The 19,102-nt window shown below is 38.2% G+C and overlaps 1 protein-coding gene across 1 annotated transcript in view; it reads left to right on the top strand.

Annotated features, from left to right (window-relative positions):
- The window catches only part of RSPO2 (R-spondin 2), a 110,711-nt gene that overhangs the window by 66,582 nt on the left and 25,027 nt on the right, over window positions 1–19,102 (top strand). The window contains exon 4 of the mRNA XM_069779904.1: window positions 918–1,106. Coding sequence (XP_069636005.1) covers window positions 918–1,106 — 189 coding nt within the window. The remainder of the gene's footprint in view (window positions 1–917; window positions 1,107–19,102) is intronic.

Raw genomic sequence — 19,102 nt, 5'->3', positions numbered from 1 at the left:
AATATTCACTAACGAATTGTGTCTGGATTTCTTTAATAATAATAATAATAATAGTAATAACAGTTTTTTCCAAACTTTGAAATATTGCATTATTGGGAATGCCACTCTGTTCTGCATCAGAAGGTTCTGTCCTCTTAACTGTAAATCACCTTGTATGAGGATTTATAACTCAGAATTTGTAAGATTTCAGGAAGGCCAGTTTTTTGCATTAGAACTTTAAGTCAGTGATGTACTTGTCAGATTCTTGCCCTCGTAAAACTACCTGCTCATTTTAACCCAGAGGCAGGACAGACTGAATTCCTGTAACATCTGGGCTTCAAATTCACTTTTAGTTTCCCTGTTGCTCCCTACTTTTCCATTAGCAAGTAACAAATATAAACCACCAAGTAAGTGTTTTTCGTAGAAATTTACTTTATACCTCTGAGCCAGCGTTGGCTGTTCTCACAATATTTGTCGAGTCTCACAGTTTGGTGTTTTATCTTGAAGCCTGGGAACTGTGTTAGAACAGACTTTCTTTCAAGAGTATTCCTTGCATTTCCTGGTGGATAGGACCTGGAAATGTGAACTCTTGAGCTTTGCAAATCCAGGTGACAACCAAATAGAATTTATTTATTAAAAAGAGAACAATTTAAATCAATCTTATGATTTTAGGAGGGTTTTTGAATATTTGGGACTGACAGGATGTCTATACATACAGATTGATAGTCTGATGGTTTTATGCTCAGGTTGAAGTTGGCTAAAAGGATTCTTTCAGGTGCTGTAAGAGATTTTAATTTTGTTTCTAAGTTTTTGCCTGTTAACAGTAAAACTTTCAAGTGGTGCTTTCTAATAGTGTATTCTAATTTTAAAAAAAATGAAAACAAAGAAAAGCAAAACCCAGAAGAATTGCTTACTCATGTTTTCTTTTGCTTTATCAGAAGGCTGTGAAGTGGGTCAGTGGAGTGAGTGGGGAACTTGCAGCAGAAATAACAAAACCTGTGGATTTAAGTGGGGCCTGGAAACGAGGACAAGACAAATTGTGAAGAAGCCAGCAAAAGACACAATACCATGCCCAACCATTGCAGAATCCAGACGCTGTAAAATGGCCATGAGGCATTGTCCAGGAGGTAAGCGTAGTCCATGCCACAAGAATCTTTATGAGCTTTCCTTAACTGAAATCCTATTTCTAACTTGAAAAAAGAGCTATTTCATCTTAGCTGAAGGGGAAATCCTGTCTCTGCTCTGCCAGCCACGGCTGAAAAGCATTTTTGGTCCTAATTTGTGCAGCAAGACTCCAGGGAGAGGCTCAGCGTGGGAGTGATCAGTCTCTCAGTAGACTGTGAAACTGTGTTTTTCCTGGCGTGATGCTGAGGCTTTTTCAAAGAGGTGCCTCGTGAAAGAACCGTAACAGGTTGCAGTTTGAGCTTCAGCATGAAAATGATAGTGATGGTGGAATAACTAATTGCTCTGCGCATGGCAGGAAAGATTACGATTCTAAACCTTGCTGCAGGTGGCACACCCAGTGCTGGTGTGATGGGTGTTTAAATTAAATGAAGTTGGTTACACATGGCATTGTTAGTTGGAACTATTAGCTGGAGTGTGTTACTTGTTCTGAATATTGCAGATCAAGGCCAGACTATGATAGATGTGATACAAGCAGAAGAGTGATAGATATCAAGCTTTTCAGCATGAGACCAGCTTATGGCAATTACCACAAGTAGATAAAATAAATGATGAAATTTCTTTATCATAGTGTTCCAAGACTTAAGTAGTGATGCTGATTTGAAAAAGCAAATGGAGTTTCAAATTTGTGTTCAGTTTTGTAGACCACGAAGTGGAGACATGTCACTGGTAGAGAAGAGATTTTGTTATCTTTTAAATTGAAGTGATTAATCTTTCACTTGTGCAGACTAAACACTTACTGAGTTTTCAGAATTTGTAGGAGAGGTGCGTGATCAACAAGTGATAAAGATGCCACTCCTTCTGAAATCATAGGATTAAAGAAAGATTGAGGCTTTAAGGGACTTCAGGAGTTCTCTCGTCCAACCTTCTACTGCAAGGTGGGTCAATCGTGAGATCAGGCAAATAAAAAAGGAATAAAGGGTTGCAGAGTCCTGAGAAAAGCCATAACCTGATGAATAAGCTAAAACTGAAATAATCTTAGAATAGGTACATAAATAAGTTTGCTTTGTGTTCTGGGATTGTTGAATATGACTCTCTTGGCTTGAACATACTGCCCAGCAATATGTGTGCAAATTATACGTGAAGTTTTAGTTTACAGATTAAATCTGTGCAAGCTTCATTTTTGTCTCTAGCACCCTGACACAATCTGGAAGAGAATATAAAGTTGATTCTCTGTTATCCAGGTTAACTGAAGCTGTTATGCACTCTTCCTCCCTGTCCTACTCCCTATACTCATACACATGTGCATGCACACACAGCGCATAGTCATAGTGGAACTGGGGTGCATTGTACAGGACAGCTAATCTGCAACCTAAATAAACTTCTCAAAGACATTGAGGAGTGGAACCTACAAAATGAACATCTCTATAGGAAGGAAGAAGAAAAGGTAAAAATCAAGGCTGATTTGGGCTGCCATGGTGTATGTCTCATGGTATCTTTGAATGCGAGTCAGCTGCATCTACCTCAGGGTAGCTAGACTTACTAGTGCTTGCAGCCTGCTGGTGGGTGAGCTGTTCCAGTTACTTCTAGCAAACTCTGAAGCCCACATGAGGTTAGTGATCAGATCAACTGGGGAAATGTTTTACTGCTAAAATGGAAGGAAGAAAAAAGAGCTTGTGTGAAGTCCTACAAAATCTCCAATCAATATTTTCTTTTTTTGCTGTTGAGATGCATGAAGTTTAGCTTGTAGTAGAAAATTTGAAAAAACTGCAGAATATTTTCAATTCAACTCCATGTGGTAGAGATTTAGTCATTTACGTACCCAATGTGCATAGATAGGGAGGTATGTCATGGATGAAATGTCCAGCTTCTATATAAACTCCTGGCAAGTAGAAATTTACAGGTGTGGGTTTAGTCTGGATAATTTAGTTAGGATACAAATTATTCAAATTGTTGTAAAGAGTTTGGGAAGTGTGCTTAAGTGGACCACAATATTTATGAAAGCTGTAGGATGCTTATGTAACTGTGGTAATCTGGAGCTATTGAACGTTCATACCTTTTTGTAGCAGATTGTCTTAGGTTGTTTCAAATTTTCTAGTCCAGCAATTCAGGTCACTGATTAAAGAATTACCTTGCAAATTTTATCTTTTCAAAGGCACAGTGATGGGCTTTCCTAAGAGTTAGGAAGTTTATTGCCTACTTTACATCAAGGTCTTTGATAAATCTCTGCATTTTTTTCACTACGTATCAGGAAAGTTCTTGCTGCAAATACAAATTCAGTGTGAAAGGCTTGTACTCTTTCATAACCATGGGCTCCAGTAAATCCTAAAGATGCCAATCCTTTCCTGTCCTCCCATGGTGTGGAATTCCCTGCCTGTGTTTTCAGAGACAAAAATAAATATGTACAAAACTGCAGGTTTGAACTCTTCACACTAAATGCTGAGGCTTAATACTGTTTCTGTGCCATCATATAAAACACCAGCCAGCGTATAAACTCCTTTTTCTCTCCTAAGAAACTCCTGGGAGGGAGTGTGTTAGTGGTGTTTAAGTGCCTCGGGTAGGCCTTCCCCAGGCCTGGTTATCTCTACAGGCAAGGAAGCCACTGAGATTGTCCTGTTCGAAACTCCTGCTTCGTAGTTTGTTTTAATTATGATTATATAAACGGCTGGTCTAAGATCCCATATCTTTTATCATATTTAATTTAGTTAGCAGGTTGCCCCATTAGACACTCATAATGTTCTGTTGCTTATTTATTCACTGTGAAGTAGTGGGAGGCAGAGACTCTGGTTACGGGGAAGCTCAAATCAAGCAGGTCCTGGCTGCGAAGGAAGAGAGTCTGTGTTTTTAAAAATATGGTGTTTTCCTATTAGAAATTTTGTAATTCAACTTTTAAACTGAGGAAATAAGAGAAAAATTTAAGGTTAGCACTAGGGGGGGACTGAAGAACCGTAATCACTGTAAATGTCAGTTGAGAGGCTGTTAATAAATCCTTTCTTCTTAATGTTCTCAGTACATAAACTCACACAAATGTGTAGGATAAGTATTGGATTATATAGCTAAGATTGTTGTAGATTGTGATGGATTAAACTGAGCAGAGGAAGTAAGGATATTTTTGGTAGAACAGGGTCAAATATAGTGCTTTTGACACACGCTTTCTACTTCTGCACATTTTACAGTTACTATTTATGGTCCACACTACAGAAAAGCTTCCAAAACAGATTTTTACATGTTTGCACAAGTGGAGTTAGATTCAGTTTTCCTACCAAGTACTTCAGTTTCATATTTATCAGGGGTTGAGATGTTACCCATCTGGCCATATGGCTGTAGTACAAATCTAGTTGATGAAGAATTCTTCATCATTTTCCCAGTATTTGCAGAGTTGTAGAGATACAAGCTGGAATGCAAGTGAAAGATGATTTCACTTCTTTCCAGCTGAAGCCAGTAACATGAGAGGATACTCTACTTGATTTCAAATATGTTACTCAGTGATATTTTCTTATTGTCAGTACTACTTGATTGAACTGTTATTACCAGATAGGAATGTCACATTTGTGTATCTGTTCACGTTATGTATGTTACCCTGTGGCTCGGGTGTAACATGACTTATACTGTGAGATGTTAGACTTAGAAAAAGATGACTTGGATCATTCAGGACACCTTCTACCCATGTTGGTCTTTTCCTGATAAGGAATTTTCTCCTTTTTAGCTCAAAAAGAAAAAAAAGGAATTTTTAAAAAGAGTGATTGCATTACAACCAATGGAGAAATTAGCAGGCAGAAATGTTCCATGGACTGATAAATCTTGCTGTCTTGAAGTTTTCCCATATATTTATAATAAATATTCTCTTTTTACCTCTTATTTTTATATGTTCCCCGTGTTCATCTCAGTAATTACTCCTCTTTTGTTTGTAGCCTTGAGGAATTTGAAGATTGCTGTCATGTTTCACATTAAGTATTACACAGGCAAGGAAAGCAGCTCTCTGCTTCTTTTAGTCTTCCATCACACTGTGTTCTTTAAGCTGTCTGATACATGAATATTACTCTATGCCAAAGTCTATTATTTCTAGTGCAAATCACAATGCCATTTATGAATGCTCATTTCAGACATGAAGAAAGAGAAATGAAGATGGGACATATGTCTGCATTAATGTCCTGAGCTCAAAAGGGGGAAGGCAGTAGGACAGGTCATGAGGCTACAGTGGGAGGGAGTTCTTGCCTTGACATGGGCAAGTGTGCTTGGATGGACTTCATGCTGGTTGATTGGATTTGAGGGGCTTTTTATGCAGTAAGCTTTCTTCTCTCTATTGCTGCAATAGAATTTCAGACTTCTGGAAGAGCAACAGTAGAATGACCCAATCAGACTTTCTGTTGTTATACTGCAGTTACATTTCATTATTAATACTCAGAAATTATGATTGAAAAGACTAAAAAATAAAAGAATATATACTTAAATACAGAAAGCTAATAAATATGCAAGGCTGCAAAATGCATGTTAACTAAGTAGTGTGATTTTTTTTTTTTTTTTTTTTAGTCTGATAAGCTACTAGGGATATGGCAAACAGGGAGTTAATGATCCTGCTTTGCAAAAAAATATTTAAGGTAGGATAGACAATATTTAGAGTAAAACTGTACATAAACTTTGGTGAAGACACTACCTATACACTTAGAGTATACTAAACTTAATTACTTACTAAGCATAATTTCTGATAGAAGCCACATTACAGGTATAGATATCTCCAGTAGGTAAGTATTTTTCCCTTCTTTAAAATGACATATTTTGTCTCAGAGTGAATGTTTTAAAATTTCTGGCTTTAACTTGACAACCTCCAGTAAAAAGGGTCAAAAATGTTCTTATGTCATCCCCCCACTCCTCCCAGAAGTTTTCTTTTATTTTCTTTTGAAACCTGTCAAAGGAAATCTGGATTTCTCTCTAAATATAAACAAAGATTTTTTCAGAAGAGGCTGAGGAATTTTTTGAGTGCACAAAACCCAAAATCATAGAACTATTGAATAATACAGGTTGGAAGGGACTTAAGGAGGTTGCATTATCCAACCTCCTGCTCAAAGCAGGGTCAGGCAAGGTGGTGTTGAAAATCCCCAAGAGTGGAGCCTGCACAATCTTTCTACACCAATGTGTTGCAGTGCTTTACGGTCGTCATGGTGAGAAAGTTTTTCTTTATATCCAATCTGAACTACTCTTGTTTCAATTTGTCTGATGTCTCTCATCCTCCTCCCATGCACCATCATGCAGAGCCCAGCTCTGTGTTCTTGATGACCTCCTCATAAGTACTGGAAAGCTCACCAAAGCCTTCTGTTCTCCAGGCTCAACAAACCCAGTTCCTTCAGTCTCTCTTCACAGGGCAAGTGCTCCAGCTCCCAACCGTGTTGGTGGCTCTGTGCTAAAGTCTATCAGTATCTTTCTTGAGCTGGGGGACCCAAAGCTGCATATGGTGTTCCAGATGTGGTCTGATGAATGTCAGATAAAGGGAGATGATCACTTCCCTTAATCTGCTGTCAGGCTGTATTAACAGGTCAGAAGATTGAGGGAAGTGATCATTGCTGCCAGGGCACACAGCAGGGTCACATTTAGCTCAAGTTTCATCAGGACCCCTCAGGTCCTTCCCAGCAGAGCTGCTCCCCAGCCAGTCAGTGCCCAGCCCATATGTTTTCAGGGAGTACTTCCTTCCCAGATGCAGGACTTTGCATTTGCCTTTCTTGAATTTCATAATGTTCCTTTCAGCTACAATGAATCTCTTGATAAGTGTGAAAAAAACCCCACCCCAAAAACCCAAACCTCAAAATAAATGTAGCACCAGAACTGAGTGATCTTTTTGATCTGACAAATTATTATGTTCTTTTGAGCTTTTTGACTACATCTACACTGCAGTGCTCGATGTTGAAAAGTTTGTAAGCCATGATGCTTTTGAGACCTTCATTTATACAATGCACTTGTAGTTAGTCTCAGTGCACAATACCTACAAACACCATCTGCCCTTTGAGAGTCAATGCTAGGTCTTTCTCTAAGTGGTTCTCAGTAAACGTACCACCATATTTCTGTCTCCTGTTGGTCATGTTATGTTGCCACAAGAACAGCCTAAGGGGCAAAGACTGGTCCAGGAACAGCAAAAACTGTTGCCCCCTCCATGAGGACAGTCGAGCACTTGGCTAGATTGGTCCAGTAGACTGTGCAATCACCATCCTTGAAAGTTTCTAAGACCTGACTCAACAAAGCCCTGGACAATCTGGTCTTGAATGGTCCTGATCCTACTGAGAGCAGGAAGTCGCTCTGGGGACCAACCTGGATGATTCTGTGGCTGTGAATGGCAGAATGTGCTGTGCGTTTAGGCTGAAAGAACACCGTTCTTCCTGTTTGGGCTTTGCAAAATTTCTGGTATCTTCTACTCCCAATTAGAGAGAAACTGGAATGACTGGTCATAGGGAAAAGGAAAAAAACAAGTATTTACCATGTTTGTTATAGTGCTGAGATCTCTTCATTTGGCCTATTTTATTGATGTTGTAATAATATGCAGAGTATGTCTAATGTTTTGAATATAATGCTAACTGTTGTTTCATGCATTTCCAAGTTTAGCTTTAATCAGGATGAAAGCTTAGTTGGAAGTGCTGATTTCTTAATTTACTTTATTATTATTTGACCTGTTCACTTAATTGTCTTTGAATGCTGCTCACTTGTAATTTCAAAATCTTATGTCAGATCTAAAAGATATATAGCATAATGTAACTTTATTTTAAGTTAATGGACTATAGCAGTCTAAGAAAATATTGAAAGACCAGCAGAGGAACTATAGAGATGCAGATATAGAAGTGTATTGGAGTTTTAGAGTTCCTTTGACTTTTCAAATCTTAAAGAAAAGTCCAGTCTAACTTGTTGACATTTTTAGTAGCTTGAGAATTTAATTCCATTGTTAGTTAAGTCATGACATAAATGTATGATGTGGCAAGTTATAGATAAAAGAAAATGATCCTACTTAGAAAACATTGTCTTATAAGTTGAGGCATGATCTGAAGAGGGATGGTAACAAACAGAAAGCATTGTGGTTTTGGGAAAGATGACAAGATTTAAAAACAGTAAGATCTTACTGCTTTGGTTAGTACTGCATGAATCTTGAAGACATTAGAATATTATTATCATAATACTAGAAACTAGGGTTTACAAGTCTTATCAGCATTTTAAATGAGGCTGTAGTACATAGAATTTACAACAATATACTGTCATTGCCTACTGCAGCTCTATTAATTTTAAGGTAGCATTGGATCAAATCTGCCCTTTTTTGCCCTCAGCAAAAAGGTAGAAACTGCATTAAGTGTAGCTCCACTGAGTACTGGCTCTGCTAGAATATTGGTATCACCAAGCAGGCTTGCCTCCTTGATGTATTTTTTGAGCACCTATTACACTCTGACCAAGAAGGCTTGGTCTTAGCTTGTCTGAAAATACAACCCATAATTTTCAGTTACAAAGCATGACTCAAAGCTTCTGAAGGAAAAAAGGAAAAACCATTTCAGCATCAGCAGAGAGCTTACAAGAAGTAAACTCCACCAAAGACACTTATTTGCATGGTGCGGGTTGGGAACACAGTACTAATGAGCAAATATTTTTGTGAGTATTTTAGTTGGTGGCCATTGTGCACATTTTGTGAAGGAGCTAGCAAGTGGGAGCAAGAAGGGACAAGATGAATGTAGTTTGGAGGCTTTCCAGAAAACAATAACTGTTTTATAGTGTGGCTTAACCCTCAGAGCCTGGCATTCTTGTTAGTACGTTTGTTCAGGAAACAAGCTTTTGTCAGCTGCAGAATCTGCTCGTCTGGATTGTCAACATCTGGTTCATACAGAGAATGTTGTGCTGAGAGTATTAAAATTATTTTTTTTTCCTACCCTTTAGCTGATCACATTGAGACTGCAATCACATTGACTGCTGCAAGTAAAAACTAATAGTAAAGGATATCTAAACACGAAGGAAAATGAAACCCATAATACTGCTCATTTCAGTGAGAATGCCTGCAACTAGACTTTAAGTATTTTGAATTAAGGTACATAGGCAAGAGGTATAGTTATATTATCAATAGCCAATAAGTTTGTGCCAGCTTCTAAAAAGAGCACAAAGGTTGTAATCTGTTTGGTAATAATAAAAAAAAAATCAAAATTGAATCCTAAGTAGTTCAGGTTGGAAAGGACCGCAGAAGGTCATCTGGTCCAGCCTCCTGCTCAAATCAGGTCAACTGTGAGAAAACCAGGATAAGCTATTGCTCTGACAATCCTCAGAGATTAAATGTTTTCCCTTTTTTGGTCATAACTCTATTCCTCTTCGTATGCTTATTTGTGAGATGATGGTTTATAAATTATAGGAAAAATGGTGTTGTTTTTATTTGTTTCAAAGTGAAAAATACAGAAATGCACAGCAAATTTGTAATTACAGTTTCCAGACTTAGCTGTGCGTGCACGTATGTACCTGTATTGGAGCACTGCTATGCCTGATGCTGCTTAGATATGCAGATAAATGTTAGGCAGTGTACCTCTCAGCCAACACGATTCTATAAAGTAACTGAGATATAGCAAGGAACTCTGATTTTTCTTTTCTGCATTAAAATATAGTATTTTATATTATTTTTTTTCTTAGAAACAAAAAACCTATACTGCTATTTATTGTGTGTTTGTCTTCTTTTTCCCTCCTGCAGCAGGGATAGGGAAATCAGGAATCTGTTGATGGAGGAGTGTTCTTCTCCATACTTTCATATCAAAGCAGTAAAGAAAATTAAGGTGTGTTAATGATGAAACATGAACAGATAAGATCTTTCCTTAAGGCTGATGAATAACAAATCTGTCGGCTCCCGACAACCCAGTATGACATGTTAATGATCACAGCTATAGGACAGAGATACAGAAAGATTAATATAAGTGTTATTTTTACAGTATAATTTGCGTGTTATTTGGTCATATGAATGAGGAAATATGTGATTGAATGAGTCTATTTCACTCAAAATGTTTCAGCTGAACTTGTGTTGCAGCACTTGTTGCTCAGGTGGAGGGTTGTTTTTTTAAAACAAAACCCCTGAATACATGCAGAAAAGAAAATGCCTAAACATGTGTGAGCTAAGAGATTAAATAACTGTATTACACATGCATTTGATTCATATTCATTAAAACAAGTTCAAGTATAAACTTAGTGTGACTTTTAAAATATTGCTGTTATTTTTCTATTACGTTGTTGGAAGCAATCCATTTTTTAGTTATTTTCTAAAGGGAAAATGGAATCCGATTAGACTTGTATCTGAGAAGTAGTTAGAAATAGTTTTTATAAGCTACATAAACTTGAACATCAGTTTGAGTAGCAGTTCTGTTAAATTCTAAACCCAAGTACTACCTGGCAAGGACCAGCATCCAGGTTTCCTTTGCAGATTTTATAGGAATGACTCCTTTTCACTGTTGTTATATTACATCACGTTGCTTGACGGTCCAGGTGGCTCTCAAAGCTCTGTGAATAAGATACGGCTGTTGACTCATCCTCCTCCATTTTCCGTGTGTTTGAAATAAGATCAGTTAAATTAAGCAGCTAAGCAATTAAGTGCTCTGAAAAATATCAACACTTACTGAAAATAACCCTTCCAAGATTTAGGTAATTTAGGTAACTGTTCAGTATTTGGGTTGGTAGTTTCCTTGAAACTGGTATGATGGATCTTGCATGGGGGTTGAGGCAGCTTGATATTAAGTCACATTGCTCCTACAAAACTTCTTTGCTGCTTTAGTCCAGATAAAATATTACTATTGGGTTACAATTGCAATTATCAAAACTTGTGCGTTTGTGTGAATATGGTGAAATAATACATTACTTATACTGAAACCTGTAACTTAGCTTAGATAGACATAAGTAGCCTAAATTTCCTTGGAGTGCTATTGTAGTGAAGTGTGGTGTTGGTTTGTTTGCTTATTTAACTGATGGGTCAGGTTTTTAAAGGTTTTAAGATGCTTAGTTCTCTTTGACTTAAGCAGAATTTAAAAATGCATTGTTCTTCAGACTAGAAATAAAATCTGTCTGAAGTGACCTTTAGATGGTACCTTTCACAACATTAGCAAAACACTTTTTGTGGAAAAGTGTTGTTATCTGATTTCAGGTTTAGTTTTCTTTCTTCAGTACCACTGTCCAAAGCATATCTTGTAATGGACTATACGTACCCGAGTGCAACATTTTAGCTCTGCGTACCTTATCAGGATAATTCAGCCTGTGGAATTTTATGTGTTGTTTTATCATATTGCAGCATGATACATTTTCAACTTTTTTCAAAGGATTGTCAGGGAATTACTGGCAGTGCAGAAGAGCCAACTCAAGCGCATTTTTCCCTTCTTCTGAATATAAATTATCCTTCAATCCTACTTTTTAGTTAAAGTAATAGGAAGTATTTTCTTGGGAAGACTTTCGCATAGCTTAGGCCAGATAAGTACTTTCAACATCTGTGTTTCCTTAACTATATTGTATTTCAGAAGTAGCATGAATATCATGTGATACAGTATCTCCTAGGGGAGTTATCTGTTTTTAATGAATAGCTGAGTGTACCAGAGTGAAAATCCTCGTAAATGACCAGAGTGTGAGGTAGAACTGTCCCATGGCAATTATACAGTTCAGGGTTGTTTAAAAATGCTGAAGGAGAGCCAGCTGCTAATCCACATGGAAATACAAATACTGAAAAGAGCTGTAGTTGGTCCAAGCGCACAGATTGAATTTGTCCATAAAAGGTACTTGACAAATTTTATTGTACATGCCCTTATGAAGTAACTCCTGTTGTTTTTTATCTTTTGCTCATTCTAAAACTACAGTCCACCTGTAGGAGGAAAAGCCATACACTTACTCATTTCTGATTCTCAACCAGAGAGCTATTTTTGTACATTTTAGTGTCAGCCATTTCAGTCACAGCAGAGAAACCAGCAAACGCTCACCTACCTGAGATTATATTTTCCTCTCCGAGGATCAAACAGTAAGGCACAGGTCTATTCGTACCCTCTCCCAAACCACAGGCCTGGGTATGGCAGGTCTGGAGAGCCAGCTGCTTCAGGCGTGGCACGACTAGAGAGCAATCAGCCTCGCTCATTTTTTAAGGATTCACTAAGGCTTTCCTTGCACAGAAGTCTCTTCTTAAGTAATAAACCTATTAGGCTACACAGATATTGTTTTCACAACATTGATACAAGGGCCACATCCTAACACAATCCTGGCAGGATTTCTGGTTGGGTGTTTCTGATACACCTCATCTTTTGTACAGTTCATCTCTCCAGCAGAACATGTACTAACAATGGCAGCGTTTGGATATTGGAAGTTATTACATAAATAATGTCAACTGTGACTGAAGTAGAAAGACTTCACCATACTATAATATTTAGAAAATACGCAGTATTTGTATGCAATATTTAGATTCTATCTGCCTCATCATCCTTAAGGATGCTATAAGAAAACACATGTATGACTTTGAATGTTGGGCCTTACTCTGCAGGACTTGCTTGGTGCTCTCTAACTGACTGTGACAGAAATGAGATTCTTTGGATGCACAGGTGACTACCAACAGTTAAATTATCAGTTTAAGTAGACAAACCTTTTCAGCTGAGACATAACTGGGTGCATACTCCTTGCACAGTACCAATGCAAAGCAAATTACCTAAGTATACATCACCCTCTGATTGCAGTAGGCTAGCAGTGTACATACAGCTAATTACAGCTGCTTGGCTGTTAAGCTAGGGACTCATTACACTGCTGTAACTTGATTGATTATGATGGCCTGCCTGTACCCTTTACAATAACTTTCTTCCTCTGGACAATCATTTTGAATGCTCTGCAGCCTGCTTGCTTGATAGCTAGTGGCAACCTAAGGTAGCCTAGGAGGGGAGCCTCATGAATTCAGGACGAATTCAGCAGAAATTGTTTGCTCCTATCCCATAACCAGTCAGGGTAAATCTGGAGAGTAAAGAATCCAGCAAAGAGGAGGAAAGAATCTGAGAAATAGATAGTTATGGCTTATTCCTGTTCTTTGGCTCTTTAGACAGAAAAAAAATCACATAGGGACATTTGAGTCCTAATTAATGGCTTTGCTAGCTGAGTGCAAAAGGTACCGCCTATCCATGCATGCTGCTTCACAGGCTGGTTTCCAAAGCTGTGCAGATATAATGTTTTAAGGCCATGACGTACTATGTTTGTGATAAAGAACTGTGATATGCTGTATGAGTGCGTAGCTTGCATGTGCTAACTTGGGGGGCCCATTCTTTTGTGGAGTTTATTCCTGTCAAACAAATTATCACAGAAGGGCTCACAAAAATTCTGGAAAGGGACACTGCTCAATTTGTAAATGCAACAGCTTCCAGTACTCTGCTGTAGGCCAGATTTAATTAAATTAACTTGCATCAGCTGTCTACAGGAGTCAAGGGGAAATGCCAACAGGGAATAGGTGGAAGAGCAATCTCCCCAGCTGCTCTCACTTGATCAGGTCTCTGCCAGTGTTAGAACTAGGCTGGAGTCAACTGCACTGGTTTTTGAGGATGTGCTGTGGAAATCCCTCATAGAGAGCTTCTACGTATGTCTGCATCTTTACCTCTCATGAGCATCGCAGAAGGAGGGGAATGGAGGAAAAGATTTGCTGCTTTTTTTTATTGTTGCTTGGTTTTGCTTGGGTGTTTTTTTTGGGTTTGTTGTTTTGTTTTTTTTTTTTATAGCATTCTCAGATATTGAGATACTTTTACCTCAGATTGGAAAGCTTGGACACCACTGATTCCTGTAGTACTTTTTGCTTTGCACCTCAGAGGTGAATGAAAAGAACTTCCTCTTGAACAGTTTGAATTCCAGGTTCATTCTGAAGAACTACAAACATGACTGCAGATAATGTTTGGAAAAGGAATGGGAACGTGAGCAGAGAAAAAGAGCAATAGAAAGCAAGAACTGCTCACAATGAACAGGGCATCCCTACTCTGCATTATTTTACATGGCATTATAGCCTCACATTAAAAATGGGTAGAGTTAAATAACTTTCTGGGCACAGTCTTAAGAATGAATTGGCCTAAAATGAGTAGTAACATATAAAATAGCAATGCAATACCACAGAGGTAACTCAGTATTGTACCTGTGTCAGTATAACATTCTGCACCAAATGATCAAGCATAGAAGCAGTATGAATTATGATGGACACAATACTGCACCAATATATTTGATTTCCAAAGGGGCTTCTTTATGCCTTTGTGCAGTAAGTCCTCTTTCTTAAACATATTTATTTTGAACCCCAGCTGGCAACTAAGCACCACACAGCTGCTCGCTCACCTCCCTCACAGTGGAATGGGGGAGAGAATCAGAAGGGTAAAGGTGAGAAAACTCAGGGATGGGCTGAGATAAGGACAGTTTAACAGGTAAAGCAAAAGCTGCACACGCAAGCGAGGCGAAACAAGGAATTCATTCACCACTTCCCATGGGCAGGCAGGTGTTCAGCCATCTCCAGGAAAGCAGGGCTCCCTCACACCTAACGGTTACTTGGGAAGACAAACGCCATCGCTCCGAATGTCCCCCCCCTCCTTCTTGTTCCCCCAGCTTTATATGCTGAGCATGACATCCTATGGTCTGGAATATCCATGTGGTCAGTTGGGGTCAGCTGTCCCAGCTGTGTCCCCTCCCAACTCCTTGTGCCCCCCCAGCCTCCTCGCTGGTGGGGTGGGGTGAGGAGCAGAAAAGGCCTTGACTCTGTGTAAGCACTGCTCAGCAATAACTAAAACATCTCTGTATTATCAACACTGTTTCCAGCCCAAACCCCAAACATGGCCCCATATCAGCTACTATGAAGAAAATTAACTCTATCCCACCCAAAACGAGCACAGTGTCTAAGTGACACAGCTTAGATTTTGAAGAGGCCCCAGAAATCTAATGTAAAGTGTCCTCCACCAAATTACAATCTTACCTCATCTTTGCCATTTAATGTGTTTATCAGTTTGTTTCTTTATACAGTGTGAATCAGGAAGAAGACTATTGGGGTTCAAATGAAGGCTGAGTTTATACAGCCTTACATATCATCTCCACATTTAACACTTTAATCTTTACGGCATATAAATATTGGACAGTAGCAAACTGTTAGCTCATCTTTTAAGACTATTCCTTTGAGACCTTTCTTCTTGTAGAACCTAGTTAGCCTGGGTGTTCATATGTTTGTCCATTTTAAGCCTTTTTACTCAAATTATAATTTATTGGTTTCCTATGAGCATTCCTTGGCATTCTTAGCTGATCAGACATGTAAGTCTGATGACTTATGCGAACTGGTACCAAGTCAGACTCTGCTGGAGAGCAGAGCAGTGTGCAGGTATCTAGCTGCAAAGAGCAGCAGCAGTAGGACACCAGTAAGAGTAGGTGCTTTACAACACATCAGATTTATTAAGAACTTTGTTTAAGAAGTTCAAACAAGCGGCATGACTTTCAAGCACCTATGTTTGAGTTGCACTATCATGTAGCATAAAGATCACAGGTATTTCATTTCCAGTGACATTAGTATCCCATGATAACACTATGGTACACATTGTAGTGAACTCCTGATGAAAATGACAGCCAGCTCGTGAATTATTCTGCTTCTCTGTCAGATAAAAATGTGAACATCTTGAATGGGTTGCCAGCCATACTGATACAAATAGTTCAGCACAGTAGAAAGAGTACTGTAAAAACTGTCAAACTTCTTTGCTTAATTCACCGCTTTTAAAGTTGCACAAAGAAACCTTAGCTGTTGACTAGATGCGAGTGCCAAGCAGCTTTGATAAGATTGAGCATAACTTTCTTGAAGCTAGATTGCATTTAGCTTTAATACTAAAGTATCTTCAATACTGACAAAAGTGCTACATTTGTCTGCTACTTTAAATGATGAATGCCTAAAGGGTTTCTAAAACAAAGGTAATTAAAAACTACCACAAAGATGGTTAAATTCCAGCTTTGTATTTTTGCTGTAAATTTATGTACCAGATTATTTTGTTAACTCCTGATTTACCATCTGTTCCTTACAATATCTAGACTAGAACAACTTTTTTGAGGCCTAGCAAAGAAAACCCATAATTTGGCCAAATATAGAGAATAAATTTTAAGCATTGCAAAAGATTGTGCAGGAGAGGCGCACTACAAATCAGTTCACAACTCTGCCGTATAGCACTAAGAGCGATAGACGAGTAGGACTATTTGAGTCTATTTACAACAGAAGAAGAGAGATTGTATTTGATAACTGATGGCTGAAGAAACTTCTGGGCCATAAAAACTCTACAAATAAAAAATATCTACTGAGCAAGTCCTGCGTCAGGCTTCAAATCATTGCTCTGGTTAGATAGTTAGATATAGCTGGTGGAAGGTTTCTAGCTAAAAGAAAGTACCGTGGCAGAATACAGGGAGATAAGTCTTGAAGCAAGAGGAAGCTGGTTTCAAGATCATTACAGACTGTGCCAGTTTGATAATACAAAGTACTGACATTCTGATGTAATTGTCAGAATCAATTTTTCATAAGCATTGAAGGTTTTAAAATACATGTTCTCTGCAGGACTTAGATGCTATCAGCTGTAATTCGTAGCACTCAGTACATGATTATTCTGCCACCAGACTTTCATAAGCAGCTCTGCAATCCAATGCCAGCTTGAGCATAGGTTGCAGTAACACCGCTTTTGAGAGCACGGAAGCCGGTGGATCATGAGTCCTAGACATACAAATGGAAAAATCCTGGGAGACAAGGTTCGTTTTTTCTTGCAGCTGTGGCAAGGGAAAGGAGAAGAGGGTTTTACCATTTCTGCAGAACTCAGTAATAGAGATGGCCCAAAAACCAGCAAAGTGTTTCGTAAGAAGTTTTATAACATGCTGAATATTTCTTTCAACTGAAGTTTTTTATTAAATAAGTAATTGTCCTTAAAATTTCAAGCACTAAGAAAAAGTTGATTCATATGTCTTTTCTAGAATAATGTTTTTTGGGTGGAGTATGTTGTGAAAGAACAATATATTACTTTCCTCTTACTTTTCTTCCAACCCTCTGAATTATTTTTTCAGGGAGATAAAAGAAATTCCATTTCTTTGGAGGGAAACATCCCCCGCCTTTTATTACAGTGTCATAGGTTTACAGGATCTCAAACTGACTCAAGCTTATAAACCATTCACATCCTAGTTCTTTGGGTGAGATGCTTATCTGGGAAAGGTCAGTGTTGTTCTATAGATGTGCTATTGATCTCTCATAGCATTGATGAGCGTGAGCTTCTTGATGGTTATTGCCGAAAGTCAAAAGTTCCATCAAAGCCAGCAAAATTTTGTTGCTTGTTTGGTTTAAATGAGAAGCAAATCTGGCAGTTTTGTGATCAGTACCTGTTCCACAAAGTAACAGGATCTCAGAACTTAAAAGTGAACTTAAAATAGGAGCCAGAATATAACTAGAGTCCTTCTGACTTCATTGAGCAATTTTGGAACCTCTCTTCAATTCAGGGAAGGTTGTCCTAGAAGAAATGATTTAAAAGAAACAAACAAACAAAAAAGATACACTTTCCCCAACCAACTGAGTATAGTATAAGAATTTAAATAGCATTGCTGGACTTGGAGTTATAACTGGCTGCATCAGTGGGTGCACTTCAAAGCTGGGAGCAGCATGTTGCAAAAGAACCACTTAAAATTTGTATTTTTAGACAGTCGTCCAAGTCAGCACCTCCGCATCATCTTTCAGGGCTATTGGAACAGGGTGTGGATCTATTGATAGGGGTGTGTTTTATTTTTCTATGTGAACCAAAATTTCATCTAATTGTACAATTAACTGTGTAAACTCTCTAGAACTGTTCAGTATGTGGTAAATGCATCATATCAGCTCACCAGCAATTGAATTGTTTTGTCTACCTTTTATACAACTTATACTAATTTTTCTAATGGTTTTGTTCTAAGACGATAATAAACAAGAGAACAGGAGAAGGCCTTTTTACTGAGAACAGTGTGATGTTGAAACTTGGGGCTTTTCCCTTAGTCAAAAATGACTGATTTTTGGAAAGACACTTTTTCAGGAAGTGAAACTCTCATACTGTCAGCATGGCAATGCTTCAGCTACCAAAGGAAAGGTACAAATGCCCCGAAATCTGTAAGAGTATTCGTCCCCCATGGACGCTTGGAGAAGGCTCCGGTACTTCCTTCAGCAGAACTCTTTGAACTGTGGAAGTTACCATGCATCGCTTGCAGGAATTGTTATAAAAAGGCTTTACCTTATTACATCCTAAGATGATTAAGTGAAGGGAATAAAGTAGTAATGAGGACATTAATGGGAGTTCCCCGTATTGCCTTCTTGTGTGATTTTTGTGACCAGTTTCCTGATTTCTTAAAGCTCAGCTGCGGGAACTACCGCATAATAACAGTTTTCGTGTTTTAGCTGTTTTTCCAATCTTTGTAGCTGCAGGCAAAAGTCTGAAAACACAGACACCCTGAATGTTTCAACACCAGAAATTAAATTAAAAGCACTGAAATTTAATTATTGCTTTAAAATCTAGTGGTTTTAAATTTTACTTGTGACTGGCTCATGATTTTTGACTCAATGTGGATGTCAAGCTTGTACCTGACATCCAGCCCCAAAAGGAACATATTTAAAGGTGCTGGTTTAGAGTTTTCAATGTTTGCTAAAACTCTGTGTCTCATTTAGGTATTCATGTGAAAACTGATGTATTTCCATATAAAAACATTGGCATATAATTTGTGAAGAAGAGAATGTTGTCCTGTAGGACTATAGATTTGGCATATTTCCAAAGAGCTTGCTTTCATGGTATTTACATAAAACCTAGTCAGCAGCAAAAAAATCAAGCGTTATTAGTGAAGGAACAATTCAATACAATGATCTAGCATGCTAATTTGAGGAGATTATAAATTCATTTTCTAGTTTAGGGTCTGAAAAATGGGCTAACGCAATGCATTGTGACCGAGCAAAATAATAGCTGGTAATTTACTTCCTTGGTTCCTGTCAGCAGTTTCATTTGTGTTGAATAGGTATAATTGTGTG

Source organism: Haliaeetus albicilla, chromosome 3, assembly GCF_947461875.1.
Source record: "Haliaeetus albicilla chromosome 3, bHalAlb1.1, whole genome shotgun sequence".
Classification (NCBI taxonomy): Eukaryota; Metazoa; Chordata; class Aves; order Accipitriformes; family Accipitridae; genus Haliaeetus; species Haliaeetus albicilla.
This window is presented reverse-complemented; position numbering and strand designations above follow the sequence as displayed.